At 41.8% G+C, this 20541-nt stretch overlaps 2 protein-coding genes across 8 annotated transcripts in view; one reads left to right on the forward strand and one right to left on the reverse strand.

Moving 5' to 3' along the window:
• Window positions 1-2640: 2640 nt before the first annotated feature.
• LOC117207902 (pre-mRNA-processing factor 17-like) lies at window positions 2641-6002 on the forward strand. Its single transcript, XM_033448607.1, has 4 exons — window positions 2641-2658; window positions 3228-3429; window positions 4597-4791; window positions 5605-6002. The coding sequence occupies exons 2-4, from the start codon at window positions 3244-3246 to the stop codon at window positions 5764-5766; spliced, it is 543 nt and encodes a 180-aa protein (XP_033304498.1). The 5' UTR covers window positions 2641-2658; window positions 3228-3243; the 3' UTR covers window positions 5767-6002.
• Window positions 6003-8987: 2985 nt separating this feature from the next.
• The window catches only part of LOC117207869 (protein phosphatase Slingshot), a 72162-nt gene continuing 60608 nt past the window's right edge, over window positions 8988-20541 (reverse strand). For 5 of the 7 annotated variants that reach the window (XM_033448528.1, XM_033448529.1, XM_033448527.1 and 2 more), the window contains 4 exons: window positions 12515-12709; window positions 12034-12303; window positions 11172-11728; window positions 8988-11063 (listed from right to left, as the gene is read on the reverse strand). In XM_033448528.1, the coding sequence (XP_033304419.1) occupies window positions 8992-11063; window positions 11172-11728; window positions 12034-12303; window positions 12515-12709 (3094 nt within the window). In that variant the 3' untranslated portion in view covers window positions 8988-8991. Of the gene's footprint in view, window positions 11064-11171; window positions 11729-12033; window positions 12304-12514; window positions 12710-17164; window positions 17325-19116; window positions 19286-20541 lie in introns of those variants that run through there. The other 2 variants (XM_033448531.1, XM_033448533.1) reach the window with 2 other exon arrangements.

The following is a 20541-nucleotide window of genomic DNA, read 5'->3' on the forward strand; positions in this document are numbered from 1 at the left end:
TAAACTCAACTAAACATCGACGATAGTTTGACCTATTCGATCGGGCAAATATTTGCAAATAATCAAACGTGGCAAATATTTGTATTTCGAGCTGGTAAATTTATATGCGTGTATCATGAACGAGTGAGTGGCAAATTCAATGTTCAGTCAGAGGAAAACGTAACGAAGATTATATCGTTACGAATGCGTATTAAAATTTGAAATTTATTTTCGATGACACGAAACGTTACGTGACGTTACCATCGTAACTAATCATAGGAAAAATCACCAGAAACGTTAGTCCTCTGACGAGAGTCGATTAGTCAATGAAATTACATACGTACCAGTGACTAATTAGTAATTGTACGTCGGTGATATATACCAACGGACGTACTAGGAAACTTTTTTATCCGATATCGATAAGAAAGGTGACTACTATCTATCGTTTTCGAATTAACTCCGTATACGATCGTTCGTTATATATCTTCGAAAACCTTTTCTTTAAAGAATCCAAGAATTAGAATGACAAAAGATCGTACGAAATAAGAAATGTGATAGTTTATGAATACCACGCTGCGTTTTATACGATTCGGAACGACTGTAAATATAACGTATCGGATTTATAGAATCGAAGGACGAACGATTTTGAACCGAACGCGGTTGAAGTTTTCCAAAACTGATCGTCACTTTTAATATGGGGAAATTATAGCCTCAAATTCGTTAAATGACAATAAAAGATGAGTCTAAAAGTAATATACGTAATCGATGTAATAGCATGAATACCTTGACACCGAATAGAACGTCGAAAACAAAGTTTTAAGTTCAATTCCGTCTGCGATGGTACGTTTATTTCACTTTAACAACAGCATCTCTCCATAAATCATGTTCAACAGCGTGCTGCATATTATTATACAGTACATCGTTTATTTAAATTCGTGATCGCTATTTATTTACCTAAACAATGTATAACAGTGCAATTTATTATATTTCCTGGTAATTTGTTTCCTGTATGTTATTAATAGCGTCGATGAAGTTGAGCCAGCCTTGCCGAAAGCAATAATAATTATAATGGATCAAGAACGAATGTACATGGATGACAACGTAACTGTCATTAGACAAATGTATGCAAAATTTCCTTTAAACAAAAATAAAAGAGACGCAGTAAGTTGTTTGAAACTAATTGCGCTTATTTGCGATTTAAGAGAACATCTTTGGGATCGTACTGTGATAAATTAAATTTAAACAGAAATTTTTCGAAATTTAGTGGTTAAAGATTCGTTTGTTTCGGTATAAACTGATCGCCGATTATAGAATCATTTGTTAACAAACGTTTCGCTACTCTTAAGAAATCACAAACAACACGTTGAGTAATTAATAATAATTGCCTTAATAACGATTAATAAAAATTGCCCATCTGGCAATGTTTTCAGGATTAACGAAAATTAAGCAATGCAAAGTTTATTTTATCGATATTTCGACCGATAAAACTTTAGCCGATAAAAGGATACTGTTTTAGAGAGGTCGGGCAAGATATTCTTTGCATTTGTTACACGGAGACCTATGACTTTTTGGCCGCTGGCCTTATGGATGGTACGGTAAAATTGTACAAAACCAGATCGGACGAAGTGTTGACGCTGCGTGACACTGAAATGATGCAGAAACCAAGTCCGACGACCGCGATTAAGCACAGACCTGTCCACAAATCTCATCCAATCTCGCGTACCCTCCTTGCAACCTGTTAGTACTCATTGTCAGTTTATTTTTTATATTGCTGTGAAGCGATAAAGGATTAATTTTTCGCTCGGTTCTTTCTCCTTTTACCATATTTCGTTGGTCCAGATGCTAGTGGCTGCGTCAAATGCTGGCATTATCCAACTTCACAGTGTCTTTACACGATACGGGAAAAGAGGCAGGTGCTGGGTTTAGCTTACCATTTTCGTCTGCCAAAGTTCCTAACTTTAGGCGACGATGCGAAGCTTATTCTTTACGACGAAGAAACCAAGACGCAGGAAAGAGTATTTCACGCAAGGTTTCCTATCATTACTGAAATATATTTCATCATTATTGTCTTGGTTGCAGTGGAAAAGCAAAATGTAAAAACAGTATTTCAAGGTTTTCCTTGTTTTTAAAGCGTCTTTCAACCATATAATTTAGGCTGCGATAATTTAGACGTGACAACGAATCGAACAGTTCTATATAGAATCGATGCTATTATATATCAGTGCTATAGAGCTGTGTATATCTGTCGATCATCGGGTACGACAATCTCTACAGACGATTCAAACGTTTTAGATCAAAATCAATTTGTTTCGACGGATCTACGTCTTGTAACAACGTCCTAGAGAGTGGAAGACTTCAAAGTCACCTTGATCTCGTTAAACGTGATTGTAGCTCGTTCCTGATCAACACTAACTGCTCAGGGTCGCTTCGAATCAAATAAACTCGCACCAGGTGTCCACTGACAGTAGATTTCCTAGTTAAACAGATAGATTGATCGCTCTGCTACGACACATTTAACTTGATATAAAATTCATTTCTTTGTCACTCGTATCGCGAGTGGTCCACAACTTCCAAAGACACTTGACGAAAAATCTTTCGTACGATCACATTTCTCTGGTTTCTCTTAATATGTACAGTAGTACTAATAGACTACTAAGAAACGGTACTAACAGAGGATCGGTAAAAAGGAACTAAAATCTTGCATATCGTTATCGATATTCTCATCACGGTATAAAATAATCGTTACAAGGAAAAGTGATTACGTTTTCGCACGTGTAACGCACAACGCGCGTAACATAATGTGCGCTTTTATTCGCGTTCTCTTCAGTTACGTTTCATTTACAAACGGAACGACTCGACGACCATCTTAAACGCAATTACCCGCCACGCGGACAATAGCCAACATTCGTTCCTATTTACAAACCGTAGTTTCGCTAATAGTTATTTAGAACGATTCCAGTATACGTTTACGTTTCAATTTGTACAACTTTATCCAACAGGATAGAAAAATATCACCGACTACAAGTCATACACACTTTTTTCGATCTATGTAGAGAAAAACAAGCTCTTTAGCGGTATTCGGCGTTCACAGTTGGCTAAAATTTTATTCGCTACAACTTGCTTCACCCTCTTTCTATTTACAGCATCTCTTCGAATCCCGATAGAAGTTTCACATACAAATATTTCCTTTTCGTACGTTCTCTTCTCTTCTCTTATTTATTTATTCCCTGCTTTTTATCGCATTCTAGCGAGTCATTGGAAGCCATGGACGGTCATAAATCTAGAGTGTTCAGCGCGTGTTTCAACCCCAGATCGGCACATGAGCTGATAAGCGGTGGTTGGGACAATACTATTCAATTTTGGGACACTAGGCAACCATACGCACTCAGAAGAATATCGGGTGTGCATATGTGCGGCGATGGACTCGATATCAGTAGGAATGGAAGAGAGGTACACGTATTTATATCCAGAATTCAAAGTCCAACTATATATGCACCTTAACACGTTCTTATTCACACGGCAAATATATAAAAATTGTAGGAGTTCGTCTCTTCGAACCAAATTCTGGTCCTGAAACGACGCATCCGCTCTCTCCATACGCTTTTCGTCGCGTTTACTTTTTCAACGAGTCGGAAATCATTCGCGATATCGGATAATCGATATTTTACATTTGTCAATTCTCGTACGGTAAACGGTGGGTCAGTTTGATTTAATATTACTTGATATAGAAAAGATGATTCTATAGTTCCTTTTCACCCAAGATGAGAGTAGAAAAACATTAAAAGAGGGCAGTATACGTATTTTCAAAATTTGTATGTATTGTAAATATCGCATCTTTTCTTCGGACAGTAACATTGTACTTTTCTCGAATATAATCGAATATCGACGTTTCTCATTGTTTTGTCGCATACAAAAATATGCGGTACTGTAATTTCTTGTTCGATTTATTCGTCAGCGATCACATTTTAACAATAGTTTTACGTACAGATCAACGAGAAAAATTGACTTATCGCACCAAAATCCACAGTTCTACGTAACAAAGAGTGCAATTATGTTTGGCAGTAACATAGCATCGAAAAAGCAGCTATAGTCTTTCTCCGGTTTACAAAATCATACGCCGTAATTCTGTCAAAGTGGATACAAAAATTCGAAATTTTATCCACAAATTATTTGAATATTGTTCCAACGACACAAGAAAGCAAAAATGCATTAATACTGTTTATAGAGATAGCTAAATTAGAAATATATAATTTGTATAAAAACATAAAAGGAACACATCTTTCGAATTAGCAAATGAATCGCCAAATTTTTCAACGTGTAACATTAAATTTCTATATACATACTGGAAAAAAATGAGCCAAATTGACCCAACACTCACCCTACCGGGATTAAGCCATCATCATGCAACAATCTCTCGCTCGTAATTCTTAACCTCTTGGTTTACCACCTGAATGAAAGGTGTTCGAACGAAAAGTAAAACGTAACGTGTAAGAGGAATCTTTACAAATTATTAAAAGAATACGCTACACATGCTAATCTTTCGCTTAGGAATCAGACGTTGCGGGTGTTCTCTTCATTTTTTTCTTTTTTATTAACAAACAACTATATTACGAACAGATTTTGTCGTGCGCGTGGCAAAGAGAGAATCCCATACAATTGTGGGACTACGGTAGCGGAAAGTTGCTTGCTTCCTTGGAACCCGACAGCTATCCTTCCCTGCTCTACTGTGGCAAATACGTGTCGAACATGTTCATCGCTTGCGGTGGCACGGATACCAATCTCTTCAGAGTGATCGACTTGCGATCTCACGCCGTAAATACAGATTTCTCATACGGATTTCGTTCGCTCGCAGTGCACAGTCTTTCGATAGAAACGATATAGTCAAGTCGTAAATTAAAATATCAATCTGCGTCTAAACTCAGAACCATAGCGATCCGTTCTGAATATGCACACATGTATGTGTATGCACACGCGGCATAAAATCGGAACACTTCGAACATGCTTCGATTCTTAAGGCTGTTGCGTCTTCGAAGTTTAATCGTAAGTTCCGAAAGAATCGAAAGTTTTCAAAGTATCGAAAGCCTCCTGTCGATATTCCATATTTTGTAGTATACGGCAATAAATAATAAGACGTAGCATACGATAGCATATAAAACATTAAATGTGCATCGAGATTTCAGACTTTTGGAATCTGGCACTTTCATTCGTTTCACACACTTCGTTCGCACATCTATGCAACGCGTAACATAAAAAAGATAACAGGTATAAATTTGAAAATAGTTTTGGTCTCTTCGTCGCATGAAATCTAAAATTACGTTTAAAAATGATCGCTTTGCCAAAATTGAACTAAAATCAAAGTGCCAGCATTCCGTGCATCTGATATTTTACAAATAGATTTTGATTAATCCTGACCTGAAATTCAAGCCTATAGAATTACATAATAATTTGCAGAAAAAAGTTGACAATTACTAAGTCAAACAAGATACGATCAACGAACGCATCATGAAACTTTCGCATACTCGTACGGATAACGAGACGTCGTATTTTTAAATAACCTGACTATATCCCTTCCGTCGAGTATACTCGTTACGCAGATGATGACGACGACGATTATTTTTTCGACAGACGTTGGCGATGATCAGGAATTTAAGAGGTGGTACGTACAGCTTGGACATTGGCCCGATAAACCCAAAGCACGCAAAGAAAACGAGGACCATCTCCGTCGTACCACAACTTGCGTTCTGTGCTGGCAAGCGGATATTCGAGATAGACGCGCAACCAAGTTGATCGTCCATCTTTCTTCGGTCGCTCTATGTCTTGTCCGTGAAAATTAAACTCTGCCACGAAAGCGAATCGATGTTTTCTTTTTCTAGTTTGTAATTACGACACTAGATGCTAGATATGCGCTTAAGAAATAGTATAATTCGAATAGCGTAGATCTTCTTTATTTCTTTCACCACGAAGATAATTTACGAAGAGAAATTTTTGGTTCGTTTCGTATCGGAATTGTATAAATTATACAAATTAGTTTAGCACATTGACGCTAGAAATACCAGAGCTTACTTTTCTTGACATTTCTCTGAAATATATTCGTTACTCTTATTTCAACGTCTCGAGGGATATCTGTCCCTGAAGACGTTCAACAGTTATCTTACTCTTTAGAAGTAAATAATTCGTGATAGCGAAAATAATAATATTTAAGTCGACTGGTACGTTCCAGTGTTTAACGTCACGCAGAACACCGATATTCGATAAAAATTTTCGAAAATGACGATACGAGCCACCGCTGCTACACACAGCTCGAGAAGAATATCAACGCGAAGCCACAAAGAAAAAGGAAACGATCTAACGAATAATCAGTTTCGTGCTGAATATCAGTCGTAAAGCACAGCATTGGCAATGTAACATTTTTATTCTAACTTAATGTGTTACAGTTTTTCAGTAGCATTCGGTCTCAGGATAGTTTCACACCCCGGATCTGTTTCTTCCGAGGAAGAACGAACAGAGGTTAGAACAAACGTATGAGAAAATTATCCGCAAAATTATCTCAATAATAAAATATATCTCTACGCACACAATGGTCGCGGCGCATCTTATCAAAAAATGAGCCTCGCATTCATCATCATCATCATCACCACCACCACCACCGTCGTCATCATTACCATCATCATCATCATTACCGTCATCATCACCACCACCATCATCATCATCATCATCATCATCATCATCATCATCATCATCATCATCATCGTCATCATCAATCATCTTCATCTTCATCATCAATCATCTTCATCATCATCATCAATCATCTTCATCGTCGTCGCCATTATCATCATCATCATCATCATCAATCATCTTCATCTTCATCATCATCATCATCATCATCATCATGACCATCATCACCACCACCGCCATCATCGACATTATCATCAACATCATCAACAACAACCTCATTATCATCATCATCATCATCATTATCATTATCACCATCATCATGAACATCATCATCATCCATCATCTTCATCTTCATCTTCTTCATCTTTCATCATCATCATCATCATGAACATCATCATCAATATTAGGACAGTAGTATAAAATTGGTCGACATGGCTTTGCGAATGCAAATAAGAATGAACGGTCCGATGATATGTCTAAGAACGACGAACGTTGATATCGAGCCGCGTTTCTCATTGTACTTTCTCAAGTTGCAATTACGGTAAAATCTTCGATAAACAATTATCGTCACTGGTCAATGAAGAAAAAGGGGAGAAGGAACAAAGAGCATAAAGAGGGGAAATGGGAACAGAAAGAGAAGAATAGAAGAAGAAATAAGACAGGACGATCGAATTGAAAAGCGAAAATGAAATATACATGAAAGAAATTGGATTCGCGCGACGATGCTTTACACACGATATACAAACTGACACGAGTATAAAGAGAGTAGAAGAACCGATCAAATCGTTCAAACGATTCGAGGCAGCTCCCCTCGGGATAAAGGGGAGTGTAGGGTGGGGGCGAGTTATTACTTTCGTCTCTCCTCGCATACTGTGCACCATTCTAATCACATCTTTCACTCTAAAATACTAATTAGTACAGCTTAAACGTTACACGTCGTCGTTCCGAGGTGTGTCTCTTTATATGTATAGAATCTGTATCTCGCATACGCCTCGGCGATCACAACGTAGATAGCAGAAGAAGGAGTCAGAGCGATATTTTAGTACATAACGCGAGGCCCGGACCTTTCGTTCACAGCCTGACCGGAGCCGACGCTATCTTGTGTCCCGATTCAAGAACACGCTGGCTCCAACTTCTACGCAACATCCCCGCATACACAACACATCACGTTTGATTCCAAGCCCATATTAGGTCTATTAGGTGACGACACGTCGTAGGAATAACAATGTTTTCCGCGTCCACCGAGAATTGTTGCATTTCCAGCTTAAAAAATAATTGAACTAATTAAGAGCAGGCCAAGGACACGTCTGACGAAGAAGGAACATAAAACGTTGAAGGACCTTGAACGTGCCTTTTTACAATTATATGTATACAGTCGTTGACGGTAGGACAAGGCACTTGTATCTTTTCGATATCCCTTGAAATCTATACCAACGTAGAAACTGGTCGTTTCTCTTTTGTCTTTCTTCCTTTTTCCATTTTCACTTCGCTTATCAACTATGTATCTGCTTATCAAACTGCTTATTAAATATTCCACGCGAACATACTCTGCTGGACGAATACATAATATGTAGCGTTTAAATAGGATGGCGGTGATAAATACAATTAATTTCTAATTCACATTAATTTCTACCTAAAAATTTGGACAAAACGTAGTTTTTCAGAAGCTATTATTCATTATTCGGGCTGTTCTTCGACATCGCAAATAATTAATACTTGTTCGTACAGGAATTACAGAATACAAACCGTGTAAATTTTGCTCCAACAATAACACTAAAGCTAACGAATACAAAAACATCGCAAATGATTTTGCTCACACTCACACACACACACACACACACACACACACACACACACGCACACACACACACACGCACGCACGCACGCACGCACGCACGCACGCGCACGCACACACGCACACACGCACACACACACACACGCACACGCACACGCACGCACGCACAAAAAGCATGGCTTTGCCAGGTAGATACGAAAAGCTTGTACACCGTGTCCGTTTAAAGAAGCATCGAAAAAATACGGGTGCTCTGTCGTATCGTCGCACAGCATAGTATAGGACGTTCTCGCAAAGATTAGAATTGTACATCGAAGAGATGGTGGGAAACGAATCTATAGAAAAATCCTGTGTCCCCGTCGATTTAGTCGTCGAGCTCGAAGAGAAACGATCCTCGACTCGTTGGCATCAAATAGAGATCACACAGTTTCACATCGTGGCCACGACAACGCAACATACCCATGCATTCAGGTACGAGCGCTTAGATTCGACTCAATGGGAGAGAGAAACAACCAAACGCGTAAACGTTTCCCTTTTTTCCTTTCTTACATGGTGTTGTAAACCGGACTGCTGTGCCTAGGCCTGACCTGCAGCCTGGCAAGAGGATGCGTCCTGCCGTGCTGTTGCTGCTTCTTACTAGCTGCCACAACACCAGCCGATGGGACTGGTGGCCTACCAGGTGCTTCCGGCGCTTCATTGAACAGAGGAGTAGATGAATGATTGTTAATCATGATCGGCGCAGACCTCCTACTATATTCTACACCAATTTTCGACTTGTTGCTGTGTTGTGAGTCCACCGACTCCCAATCCTTGTCTTTGTGCACACGCAGCTGGATCTCCGAGGACTTCCTGGACTCGGGCTTCACCTCGTACTTACCAACCAAAACTCTCACCGACCTGTCTTCCAAGTTGTCCTGAGTAGCCGTCATCGAGTCGGCGCTCGACTTCTCTTTCTCTTTGACCTCGGACGGGGCTTGAATCTTCGATTCGTTGTGGGGAATCACCGGTGAGGAGGGCAAACTTCTGATCTTTACGTCCCTTTTCGGTCGACAGACCGTAATCGGCGAGTCGTTCTCGAAGCTGTTCTCCGGACTCTTTTCCAACTTCGTCGACTTCGCCTCGAATTCTTTCTTGAGATTCTTTACGATACCGGAGGTACTTCGCGGACACTCGGCGTCTGGCGAGTCGTCTACCGACAAACAACGTTTGTTAAATATAGATTTGTTACTCAGGTTCTCCAAGACCATCTTGTGTTGCTTCACCGAAAGACACTGAGTAGTGTTGACCACGCACGGACTGGATGTTTCGCTCTCTGACCTGCAGGATCTCAAGGATAGGGGTAAGTCCGAGTCCGAAGAGAGAGAAGATGGCGCCGGAGCGCTCGTCGATAGTCTTCCAACTTGACGAATCGACGCTGGTGAGATGTCTATTCCTCTGATAGGACTTGGAGAATTTCTAACAGGATCTACCTTCAAACCGTGTTCCTGGCTAGGCGAGGAATCCCTCCTTCGTGGCGTTGGCGACGCGGTATGCTGAAGAAGTACCGGATTGTACGATTCTTCCTCAACTGGTAATCTGTCTTTCTCTTCCGTGTCGGAATTTTGCGTGCACACGCGTTTCACCGTCCCTGAGCTGGTGTTCTCCTCGAGCTTTTGCTTGGTACGTTTCACCGTGCCTGGGTGCCAAGGTATCTCCTCCTTGTCGTAAGGGAAGAGGCCACTGGATCCGAGCAGATCCGAAGGCCGCATGTCGTACGAGCCCCAAGAACTGTTCCTCGACGGTAACGTGGCCCAGGAGCTGTGCACCGAATTGTTGTCGAGGACTACGGCACTGTCGTAACTGCTCCAAGAGCTCTGTCGGCTCGGAGAGTCTCTCGTAACCGGCTCGCCTTGCCTTTCTTCCCGATCGAACACTCGGTCAACGTGCGTACTAAACGGGTCACCGTCCTTCTTGGTCTTTCGCGTTAACGTACCAGGATACACTGTCGTCGTTGTCGTTGTCGTGGTCGTCGTGGTCGTCGCGATACACTCACTCTCCGCACTCACTTCTCTGTTAGTCTTAGCGTTACTACACGAATTGGTACATGTTGCATCGGACGATGATGCAGTCCAGACTAGACATTCACTATTACTACCGACTTCCGTTCTCTTGCTTTGCTTCTCGCCGGGATCCCACACGCTTTGCTTCACTGCCACCGTAGACGAAGCTTCCGACGAAGGCTTCTGCATACCGAGTCCATTCTCGTTCAGTTCGCAGATCGGACTCTGTGGCAACGGTTTCCCGCCGTCTGAATCAGAACTCGGAGAAGACGGCTTGCTGCTGACTGCTTCGAATTGATTCGTCAGGTTCAGCACCAATCCTTTCCTCCTTTGACCCTGCTGCGTTTCTAACTTGCTAATTCGGTTCTTCACGGTCGGAGTGTCTGGCGAGGGACCTGGTAGGTGGACGATTTTGTTTTGAGATACGCTGTAAGATTGTCCGTTGCCGCATGGCATCAAAACGTTCCGAGCTTCTTGCGACATACTGGTCTTCTGGTTGTTGGAACGTAGCAGATCTTCTCTGGTCACTTCCGTACTTCCTGTCTTATCGATGCTTTCGAGGGACTGCGAAAGAGGAACTAAAAGGGAGCGGAAACAGGTCGAGTTTGAGATTACAATATAAACATAACCTATAAAAATAGCATGCCATATTTAATAAAATGGAATTAAACGAGTAGTAAACGTACCAGAAGGCAACATGGTTTCGCTAATTTTCACATTCGGCGACCAACTTTTCGGCCTCTGGCTGGTCTTTTTTAATTCAAAGCCCGATACAGTTTGCAAATCATTGTCCACGTTGCCAGACTTTTCCTCCTTCTTCGACCGATCTTTCGTCGACGTAGGAGACTTCAAGTTCGTATCCGACTTGGACCTCTGAAGCTTCTCTTTGTTTTTCATCGCATCCAGTATACCCTGATAGGTCTCCAGTTGCAGCAGAAAGCTGTTGTTAGGTTTGATGCAGTTCCGTTTCTCTTTTACGTGCTTCCAGGCTTGAGAGAAGTCCCAGTTATACGCTTTCATCGCGTACGCGATCACTACCGAGGCAGATCTTGACACTCCCATTTTACAGTGCACCAGCACTTTCGAACCTTCTTTCTTTGCCTTCGTGATGTATTTGAACGTATCGTCCCAGTGCTTCAGCAGATCGGTCTTTTCGTCGTCATACACGCGTACGTTCAAATACGTGAACATCCCGGGGAAGAAGTTGTCGATCTCTCGAGTTACGTTCAGGATATGCCTGACACTGTATATTAAAGAATTTTTAGTACAGGAAAGATTATTCAGAGATAATTGTGAATTATTATCAATCTGTACGTAGCGTAGCCAAACTTGTTCTTGGCGGTTCGATAACAATGGAACGAATATTTGTACGAGATAAATTCTTATTACGATATATTCGAATTTAACGTTGCTCTACTATAATTGGAAAAATGAGGTCGTTCTCGAGTAAACAGCGCAAGCCTAAATGGACAGAACGGTCAACTGCAAATCGGATAAAGCTAAAAGGACGGAAGGATCTCGAGTAATAACAGGAAGAAAGGAACTCACCCATTCTTCTGGAGCTCCTCCAAGTTGCTTGCGTTCCACTCGCTTCCTAGATAAACGTGGTCAAATATTTCAGTCGGCGCGTCCATCTGACCCAGAATGGTGAGCATCTCCTGATCGATGAATGGCTTAAACTCCCCGAGATCCATGTCGAGGTCTTCCTCGAGACGACCTCGAATGTACTTCGAGGTTACCTCGTCGAGGTCCACGGACATCATGATCTCCTTCAACGTCGATCGGATCACGCGCTCAGTCTCGTCCCTTTCTCTGGGTCTGTCGCCAACGAATACATATTTAGAAACGAAAAAGGCCAAAATGTCCGAAATAAAATACGCATTACGATATTTCAGGGACAAAAGAAATCTTTACTCGGGGGTATCACTTTTTTAGTCGAGCCGAAAAAAGGTACGAATTTGCTTTAACATAAGCAGTATGGCGTAAATAGTCCTATAAAGTAACCAGAGATGGTAATTAACGAACTTACTTGGTGCGTACGCTGTCCGGCGACGGTGGTCTTCGAGATTCCAAGTTGTCCATAGTATGCCACTCGTTAAGACACGAGCGATCGCTCTCGATTCGTTGCTCATAGTAACTGACCCAGTCGTGTGACAGCCCACCCAGGAAGTAGTTCTGTTCGCGTGCCTTACTCGACACTTTGTGCAACGTCTGCAAGGCCGACCTGTACAAAAGTTGCATGAAAATTTCAAATTATTATAATCGCTTGCTATCCTTCTGCAGGTTTGAGCATTTTAAAGATGGCCTCCTTGTTTAGGAAAGCTTTGGTCACCATCATGAAACCATTTACCACGATATGCTGCAAGAAAGTCAGAAAACTCGATGGAATGTTTTATCGCGGTAAGATCGAGGGATTTTCGCGTCTCTTATCGTTGATCGAAAATAACATTCCAGCACGGTAATCGCGAAAGGTTTATATATGCATTCCCTCGAAGAGGTGACAGAGAAGTCATCGTCAACTTTTCGGTGACGAAGCAAAGCTTAGACCGAATGGTCAAAGAGAATTACTTATCTCGAACGCAAACCGCTTCCGCTTCCAGGCAACAGCAAATACATACTTGGTTGTCTTTCCTTTCTCAGTGGTTCGAGATCGTTATATTCGGGATAAAAGAAATTAGTTCTTCGTATCGCGACTCGTATGATTTTACTTCGATACAGTGGAATATTTCGCGCCAGCTTCCATCTATAACTGGATTCCATTTACGCACTTTTACACTTTCTACGCTGCAACTTTTAAATTACGATTTTTACATTTTCAAGCAATCGGTCATAAGGAAGATCGTGTTTTAACGATTAAATATATTATTCAGAGCTCTGTATCGGCGAATGCATTGCCGTTTCACGGACATCGCTAGGAAAATACCGACGCTTTAAACGGATAGACGTAATCGTTTCGCGGTTAAGATAGTAACCGATAAAATTACAACAGCGTGTTCCTATCAAGTCATTAATACGGAAACCATATCAACCAGATGATATGTAAAAGCTTCGCAGTATCTAAGATATACGCTATAAAGTTACTCGGTGCATAAAGCTTCAGGCGAAACAAAGGAACATTGCTCGATAAGAGCAGCAATTATATCAGCTGTTTCGTAATATTTGATATCGATATTGATTTGGCCCCGGCAGAGTAAAGCTAACAGGTAACTTCCCTTTTCATCTATCTTTATCTTTCCCTTCCCCTTCTTTTCCGCTCTTATTCTTTTTCTCCATCTTCGGCATAATTCCAGATCAATCTCGCGCGACTGATTATCGATATTTTCTCGCAAATATCGCGAAAGATCCTTTCGTTTCTCCTTTGAACGATGAATCGGAGACTCTTGGAGCCTCGGATCGAACTCAGTCTCGGTTAAACGGATGACAAAATTGCCGGTGTATCGTTGGATGACGGTATCTAGTCAAAGAGAGATCCATCTGTGAACATTTCTACTCGAACAGCAGTCCGGTTTTTGCATTGAAAACGTAACAACGCGCGAGTGACAAATGTTCGCAACGATGTCTGGCTACCTTGATAAATGACGAAATTTTGTGATCGCTCATCGTGATCGTTCGACCGTAGGACGAAGAGAGCAAAAGGTATCGTACGAAGAGAGAACGTTCCTTCTTCTCGCCTCTTACACGATTCCAGTTGATCGTTTAATTTTCTCTTAAAGTTCGAAGGTTGTCGTTTGACTCGTGTTTTCCTATTGTTTTTTTTTTTTTTTTTTTTCGATGTAATCGCGTGTAAACTTTTGACAAGTTTCGATCGTCAGTGGCGATCAAAGTTGACATATTAATGGCCGCTGATATTAGATGCATATACATACTTTGTCTTTTTACCCTCGCCTTAATCGCAGCGAATTGCGTTTTTTTTTTTTTTTTTTTTTTTGAAATAATAGAAAGTTTCTACTTTGAGGTTTGCGCGAAATGTCGAGGAATGCCAACGTTCGATGGATTTTCCAATAGTCGATTTGCAGAACGAAATCCTTACGCATCTTATAAGATAAATAAATAAATATATACATAATTGAATCGCATCGCAAATTCACATCGCCAGTCCTAAATACATATTTATTTTTCTTCAAGAATCGCGACGATCCACATAACTTAATAAATCTCTCAACATAAGTTTTCATCGAGTCGAGCTCTTCTTAACCTAAGATATAAGGCAAATGTTAAATCTGTGTTTGTAACAGCCTCGAATAAATACGAATGCGGCGAGTTTAGCGAAAGCAATGTTTATCGAAAGAGAAGAGACAACGTATAAACATTCACACGCTTAGGCAGTAAGAAAACTTCGATCTAGTCGAATCTATCGAATCTACCAAACGCGAAAAACACTTTCAAGTAACAGTATTACGCATCGCGCAAGACCATCGTCATTGACCATCAAACTCCAAATCTTTCGTCGTAAAACTTCATCGCGGATAAAACTCTTTGAACCGATGCTAAGTCGATCCTTTACGACTGCAGCTGAACTTTACCAGAGCCAGAATGCGATTTGGTTTTCTTTGCCAGCATTCTCGCTATAGGTTCGCGCGTTTCTCACGCCCGTCGATGAAACGGCGAAAGGAAAAACCGGCTGGTCGGAAATTCCCGTGAAAATCCAAGTCATAACGTTCCGAGGATCCAGATATCCACCAGAGGAAGAGCGCACGCACCGTACCCAAGAAGATCGTATTGCGACGCGATTGGTAGGAGAATTTACGAACCACGCTCCTTAGGAAACCTAGGAAACCGCTAACGACAGATTAGCCGCGATAAACGGCACAAGACGGACGATCGCATCGTTTCTCTACGATAAAGATAACCAGTTGGCCGTGGTTAAGCGTCCAACGATTCGATTTGTTTGCACCTGACGGCGCGTGCATGCGTATGTTTTCTCCTTCATCCTTGTTGTCCTTCTATCTAATTTATTTCGAGCTAGAGTAACTGCTTCGTAACTGCTTTTACGTCCTCGTTCGTTCGTTGTCTACCAACTTCTATTTACTTGAACAATGTACGTAACATTATCTGAGTTTCATACACGCAAACAAACAACGTGCTTCTATAATTAATTGGGGAAAATATCACCTTTATCCAATCGCCCTACCTTTCAAAATTACTTTGTCTCGAAGCGTTCTCATCTTATTTTCGATCATTTCGAAAAGCGTAGTATGTATAGCGTTTATGTAATAATCGGAGGAAAGTCGAAGAAATGTATCAAAGCGAATCTGAGGTAACAAGGAAACCGAAGCCGAAGAAATCCTCTCACGATTCACAAGCCCGGAACGAATGTTGCAAGATATTTAAGAAACGTGACGTAACTTGGTGATCTGTTATTCGGTATAAACTAACTTCTTAGGCAACTTTGTGAGGTAACTTTTCGAACAATCAGCAGTTTTTTGACGAACGAAACGACCGCCTCGAGCGGCGTGGTTTATTCCTAATCAACAGATCTTTCAACGATCGAAGCTTGCTTGTAAAATGCTGGAAATCCCGCGCTCCCTGAATATCCAACACCGAGATTACGTAAAAGTTTTACACGTAAAAATTATCGCTCTGTGTTACAACGAGCAAGTATCGTATGTAGATTTATAATATTTACCAATGCGATAGTTGGGTATAAAGGTAGTAACAGCTCTCATTTGAACTCCTTTATTTGAAAAATACTTAATACTTTCTTGCGTCATTATGTTAAGCATCGTTCTAACGGTGAAAGCGATCGATAACGCAGAAAATCCGCGGTACCTACGTTTGGTAGACGTTTTTGCTTGTACAGCCCCAAGGGAACGTGGCCTTAAAGATCTTAGTATCGAGCGTTTCGTAACTGTTACGACATTGAGTGCGAACCGAGATTGTAGGGTCTGCGAAGCAGATGAATCAACGGATCAACGGATCAACGGATCGACGGATCGACTTCAAGTTAGAATATCATCCAGAAAAACGCGAGTTTCGTGTCTCGTTGTACGTAGAATTAAATTTAGACACCACGAGGTACGCTTAAGAGGCAGTTTATTTTTATCGGTATCTAGAGATAGCATACGATACGCTTGGATCGTCGAGTAAGCGTAGACCTTTCCCTTCCACTTCTTGCACAGTGATTAGATAAAACCGTTTCCGGTTTTTTTACGCTTCCGACGCGAACCATGCCAAGACCGTCGGAGGTCTGGTCGATTTAACTCGTTCCTCGCCCTGTCGATCGAGAACAAGCCTTCGCATGGTTTTGCGTAACTGACAACAGTGACAACGATCCTCAACGACGAGGACGGTAAGCGTATTTATAATTAAACATTTTACGTAACGCGTTCACATTTAACCGGTACCGATTCTGTCGATAGCCTGGTTCAGCTTGGCCGATGCCAATTGCGGCTTTCGAGAACACAATCTTTCTTCTGCATAGAAATTCTACGCGTCTTACGCTTGTGTGCGAAGATAAAGATGGAACGTCAGACACTGATAGATCGTCGTATTAACGCGATAGAAATAGAGAAAAGCTATTTATACAGAGATATTTCTATCGCGAAGTAACGTGAATTTAGGCTTGTGGCTTATGATCGAAACGACGAGGTATGACAAAACATACTTGTGTTTACCGATAGCGCAATTAAGAATCCTCGAGTCATCGAATTTTCTATTCGCCGATACTGGTCAAACTTACGAATGCTTTACACGTTGGTACCGTTCGACGTCCACGTGTTCACGTTCAGGTAAACGTAGCGTAAAAAGCACGACGAATCACGGACGATCGATTAATTGCAAGTGGACGTTCTGTCGGTTTGCGCAACAAGCGAGGACGATAGCACGGTAGAGACTGAGACTCGAGGCGTAGCATCGTAATTATAATGTGTCGCGTCATCGGGTGATCCTAAATGGAACGGCCGATGAAGCAAGCAATGACGATTCGATTGCTCGATCACGAATCCAACTCGATGTCGTCGCCGTCCATCCGTTATGCGGTTAATTGATCGGAGACGACGAGAATCGACAAGAGTCGACGAGAATTCAACTTACCGCGAACCTGTTAACGCTGACTGAGGAAATGGACTTGAATATATTTATAGAACCGCCTTTCGATCCCTTTCCACATTTCCACAGGTAGTTTGATTCGAATTCTTAGAGAATCGTTTTGGCGAACGTAGTGCTCTCGCACGATTTGACAAGTTTATTCCAAGTACCGACAACTGAATGCTACTACTACTATTTGCATAATTATAAAGCTAGTTACAACTAAGAACAGGTGAAAACAGGTTTTAGGAGCAACACTGTTTTATCGTGGAAGAATTGTTTCCACGGCAAAGCAGACCGTTAGATGGGCAATTAGTTAGAGCAGGGTATCTTCGTTGCGGATAAGTGAGAGTGTTTTATCGTATCGGGTAGATGCATTCTGTTTTCACAATTAAAGCTTTAATCGCGCATAATTTCTTGGATATATCTAACGTTAAATAAGAATAATCTCCACATGATATATTCCGTGCACTTTTTCCAACGATCAATTTTTTCATACCACATCTGCAACGTAATCGTTACTGCTGCAATTTAAAAATTACTCAAACGTTGCTTTTACAGTTTCGTAATATTATTCCCTCGGTATCTATGATAATTTAATTATTCTTCTTCGTAATTTTATCTCGTTTGAAATTCACCGATACCTTTGTCTAATCTATCGTACGTCCGATACGTCTGCGTTTCACGTATCGACGTTATTTTACTAAAAAAAAAAAAAAAAAAAAATTCGAGACAGAAGGCGATAATCGCAAAAAGATCAGTGCACCGAGCCCGAGAAGAACGTCTCGTTACACGCGCATATTTTCCTGGGCGAATTCCCGGCTGGCCAGCTGCCAGAGCAACGGAGAGGAAAGAGAAAGAGCAGCATAAAACGGATCGGCGTACGAAAGGACAAAGAATATCGGAGCAACGGCACATGCTGAATCGCGTTCACGCTGAAATACCTGAGACATAATAGTCCAGTGGAATAAAAATAATAAATCTGAGCGAGTCACGCGTTGCCTGAAATTTCTTATTTATAAAATCACTCGAGACTTGAGCGATGCAATTGCGGTTACCCTTCCGAGCTTCCTATATTCGGATATTTACGCCTTTCCGCTCGAATTAACGCTTTATACGAACACCGTGTGTTCGTATACGCAAAGGAAGAAAAACACTATTCAACCGTTGCATGCTTGCGTGTACGCGGTATCGTTCTTTAGCAAATTATCAATTACGCGATAAATACGCTTATTTACGGTAAGACTGGTTCCTGCGGATTTTCATTTCTATCGTTAATACCTAATAGAAGAAATATTCATTTCAAGGGTAAAAAGAATTCGACTCCGAAGAGATTAAAAATTAACCGGTCTTATCTCGACACGCTTGTTATAATATAGCTACCTACGATCCACCGAAGCCGGTACTATCGTGCTACCCGAGTTAAACAACACGTCGCATGCCACATTCGTTGCTATCGATGTACACGCTGTACGTTCATTACAGAAACATCGTTCATCCACCACATCTCGCTAACGCATCACCAATGCGTGTTCCCTGGCTACATTCCTTCGCGGAAATCCAACAATGACAGGAAACCCGACAGAGTTCCGCAAGGGCTCTTACCTAGCGGCTTCCAGGACGTCGGCGAGGATCTTGCTTCTTCTGTGGTTTCCAAAGACCCAGAGGATCAAAGGCAAAACAAAGAGAACCGCCACGTAAACGGAACCACGCGTCACCATGTTTCCTCTCAGGCTGATGTCCGGCCTTGCGAGTTATTCTCGTCAAGGTCATCGGACCGCCCCGGTTAAAGAGTCCATTGCCCCTTTTTCAGACTAGTTCCAACGGCTTTGTTCCAACGTTGATTAGCTCGATTCCAGGTAAATCCAAGCTAGCCGTTCTGATGCTGAATTCGCATCAGTTTTCCACGTATCCTTTGTCGCAACGCGGATGACCAACTAACAGTCGGCATTAGGAACGAAAGAGCGATCCTCTCTCTTCTTATCGACCCGTCTCTTCCTCGAGCTCGGTCGAATCAACCAACTTCCGGCTCCAGCGTCTTACTCGCTTTCCTAACCTCCGAACACACTCCTCTTCGAATCAACTATAATCTTGAATCGAACTAATTCTAGATAAAAACTAGAAGCTTTCACAGCCGGTTTTGTATGCTTACAACTATCGCAAGCTACGACGATTGTAAAATCGTGTCCAGCGCAAATTACGTCGCCTACTATGTCTTTCGTCGATCTCACGTGTATACGTGATAGAAACTGATTCGCCGTCGCGCATAAACGAAGCTCGTAATATCTGTTCAAAGATTATTCCATGGTTGAAAATAGAAGAAATGCTTGTGAAAACATGGCCGGGAAACTTCCGAATATCCGGTGTTTGTTGGGAAGACCACGAGCAGTCGGAGAAACCAGACGTCTATAGCTCGAGGATCAACAGACGCTGAGAGTCTAAATTTCGACGAGTTTTTCTTAGCACGGCCACGTTCCGTCGACTGGCGGAACAAGCTCCGATCGAATCGTAGGATCTGGCAAATCAGAATAGTATGCGTAGGACAGGCTTTGCCGAGTGGTGGGGTCGTGACAAACGACCGACTCCAGCCATATTTAGAGTGTCGATGTGCCGGCGGTTTTTTTTCGCGTGTTCAAAAGAGACCAGTCTCATCAACAACGCGCAACATCGTCAGTACCGGAAACCGGAGAAAGGAGCGTAATCTCTCGTCGCGGAAAAGAAAGTGGATCTTGACCTGGGCGAAGTTTTACAAGTCCACTGGTTGGAGACTATAGGCGCGTGGGTCGCAGTCTTTTACAATTCGAGGAATTGTCACACAGATCGTCGTTCTTGTTATCGACGCTTCTTAAGAAATCGGGGTTTTACGCTCATTTCGCGGACAAGTTTCTTGAAAGTCTATACGCGCGCTACAGAATCGTCACCGGGCTGTTAGATCCGCATTTTTATTTTACCTGTTTCGCTCGTTTATTTCCGTTGCTCGGATGACCATTTTTCAAATGTTACGTACGAACAGTGGCCAAGAATTCGCTT

The sequence above is a fragment of the Bombus bifarius genome, unplaced genomic scaffold (genome assembly GCF_011952205.1).
Source record: "Bombus bifarius isolate JDL3187 unplaced genomic scaffold, Bbif_JDL3187 scf7180000008047, whole genome shotgun sequence".
In the NCBI taxonomy this organism is placed as follows: domain Eukaryota; kingdom Metazoa; phylum Arthropoda; class Insecta; order Hymenoptera; family Apidae; genus Bombus; species Bombus bifarius.

Coding starts and splice junctions, on each gene's coding strand:
- LOC117207902 (XM_033448607.1), top strand. CDS start 3,244: ATGGACGGTCATAAATCTAGAGTGTTCAGCGCGTGTTTCAACCCCAGA. Junction 3,430..4,596: donor TCAGTAGGAATGGAAGAGAG/GTACACGTATTT, acceptor TATTACGAACAG/ATTTTGTCGTGCGCGTGGCA. Junction 4,792..5,604: donor TCGACTTGCGATCTCACGCC/GTAAATACAGAT, acceptor TTTTTTCGACAG/ACGTTGGCGATGATCAGGAA.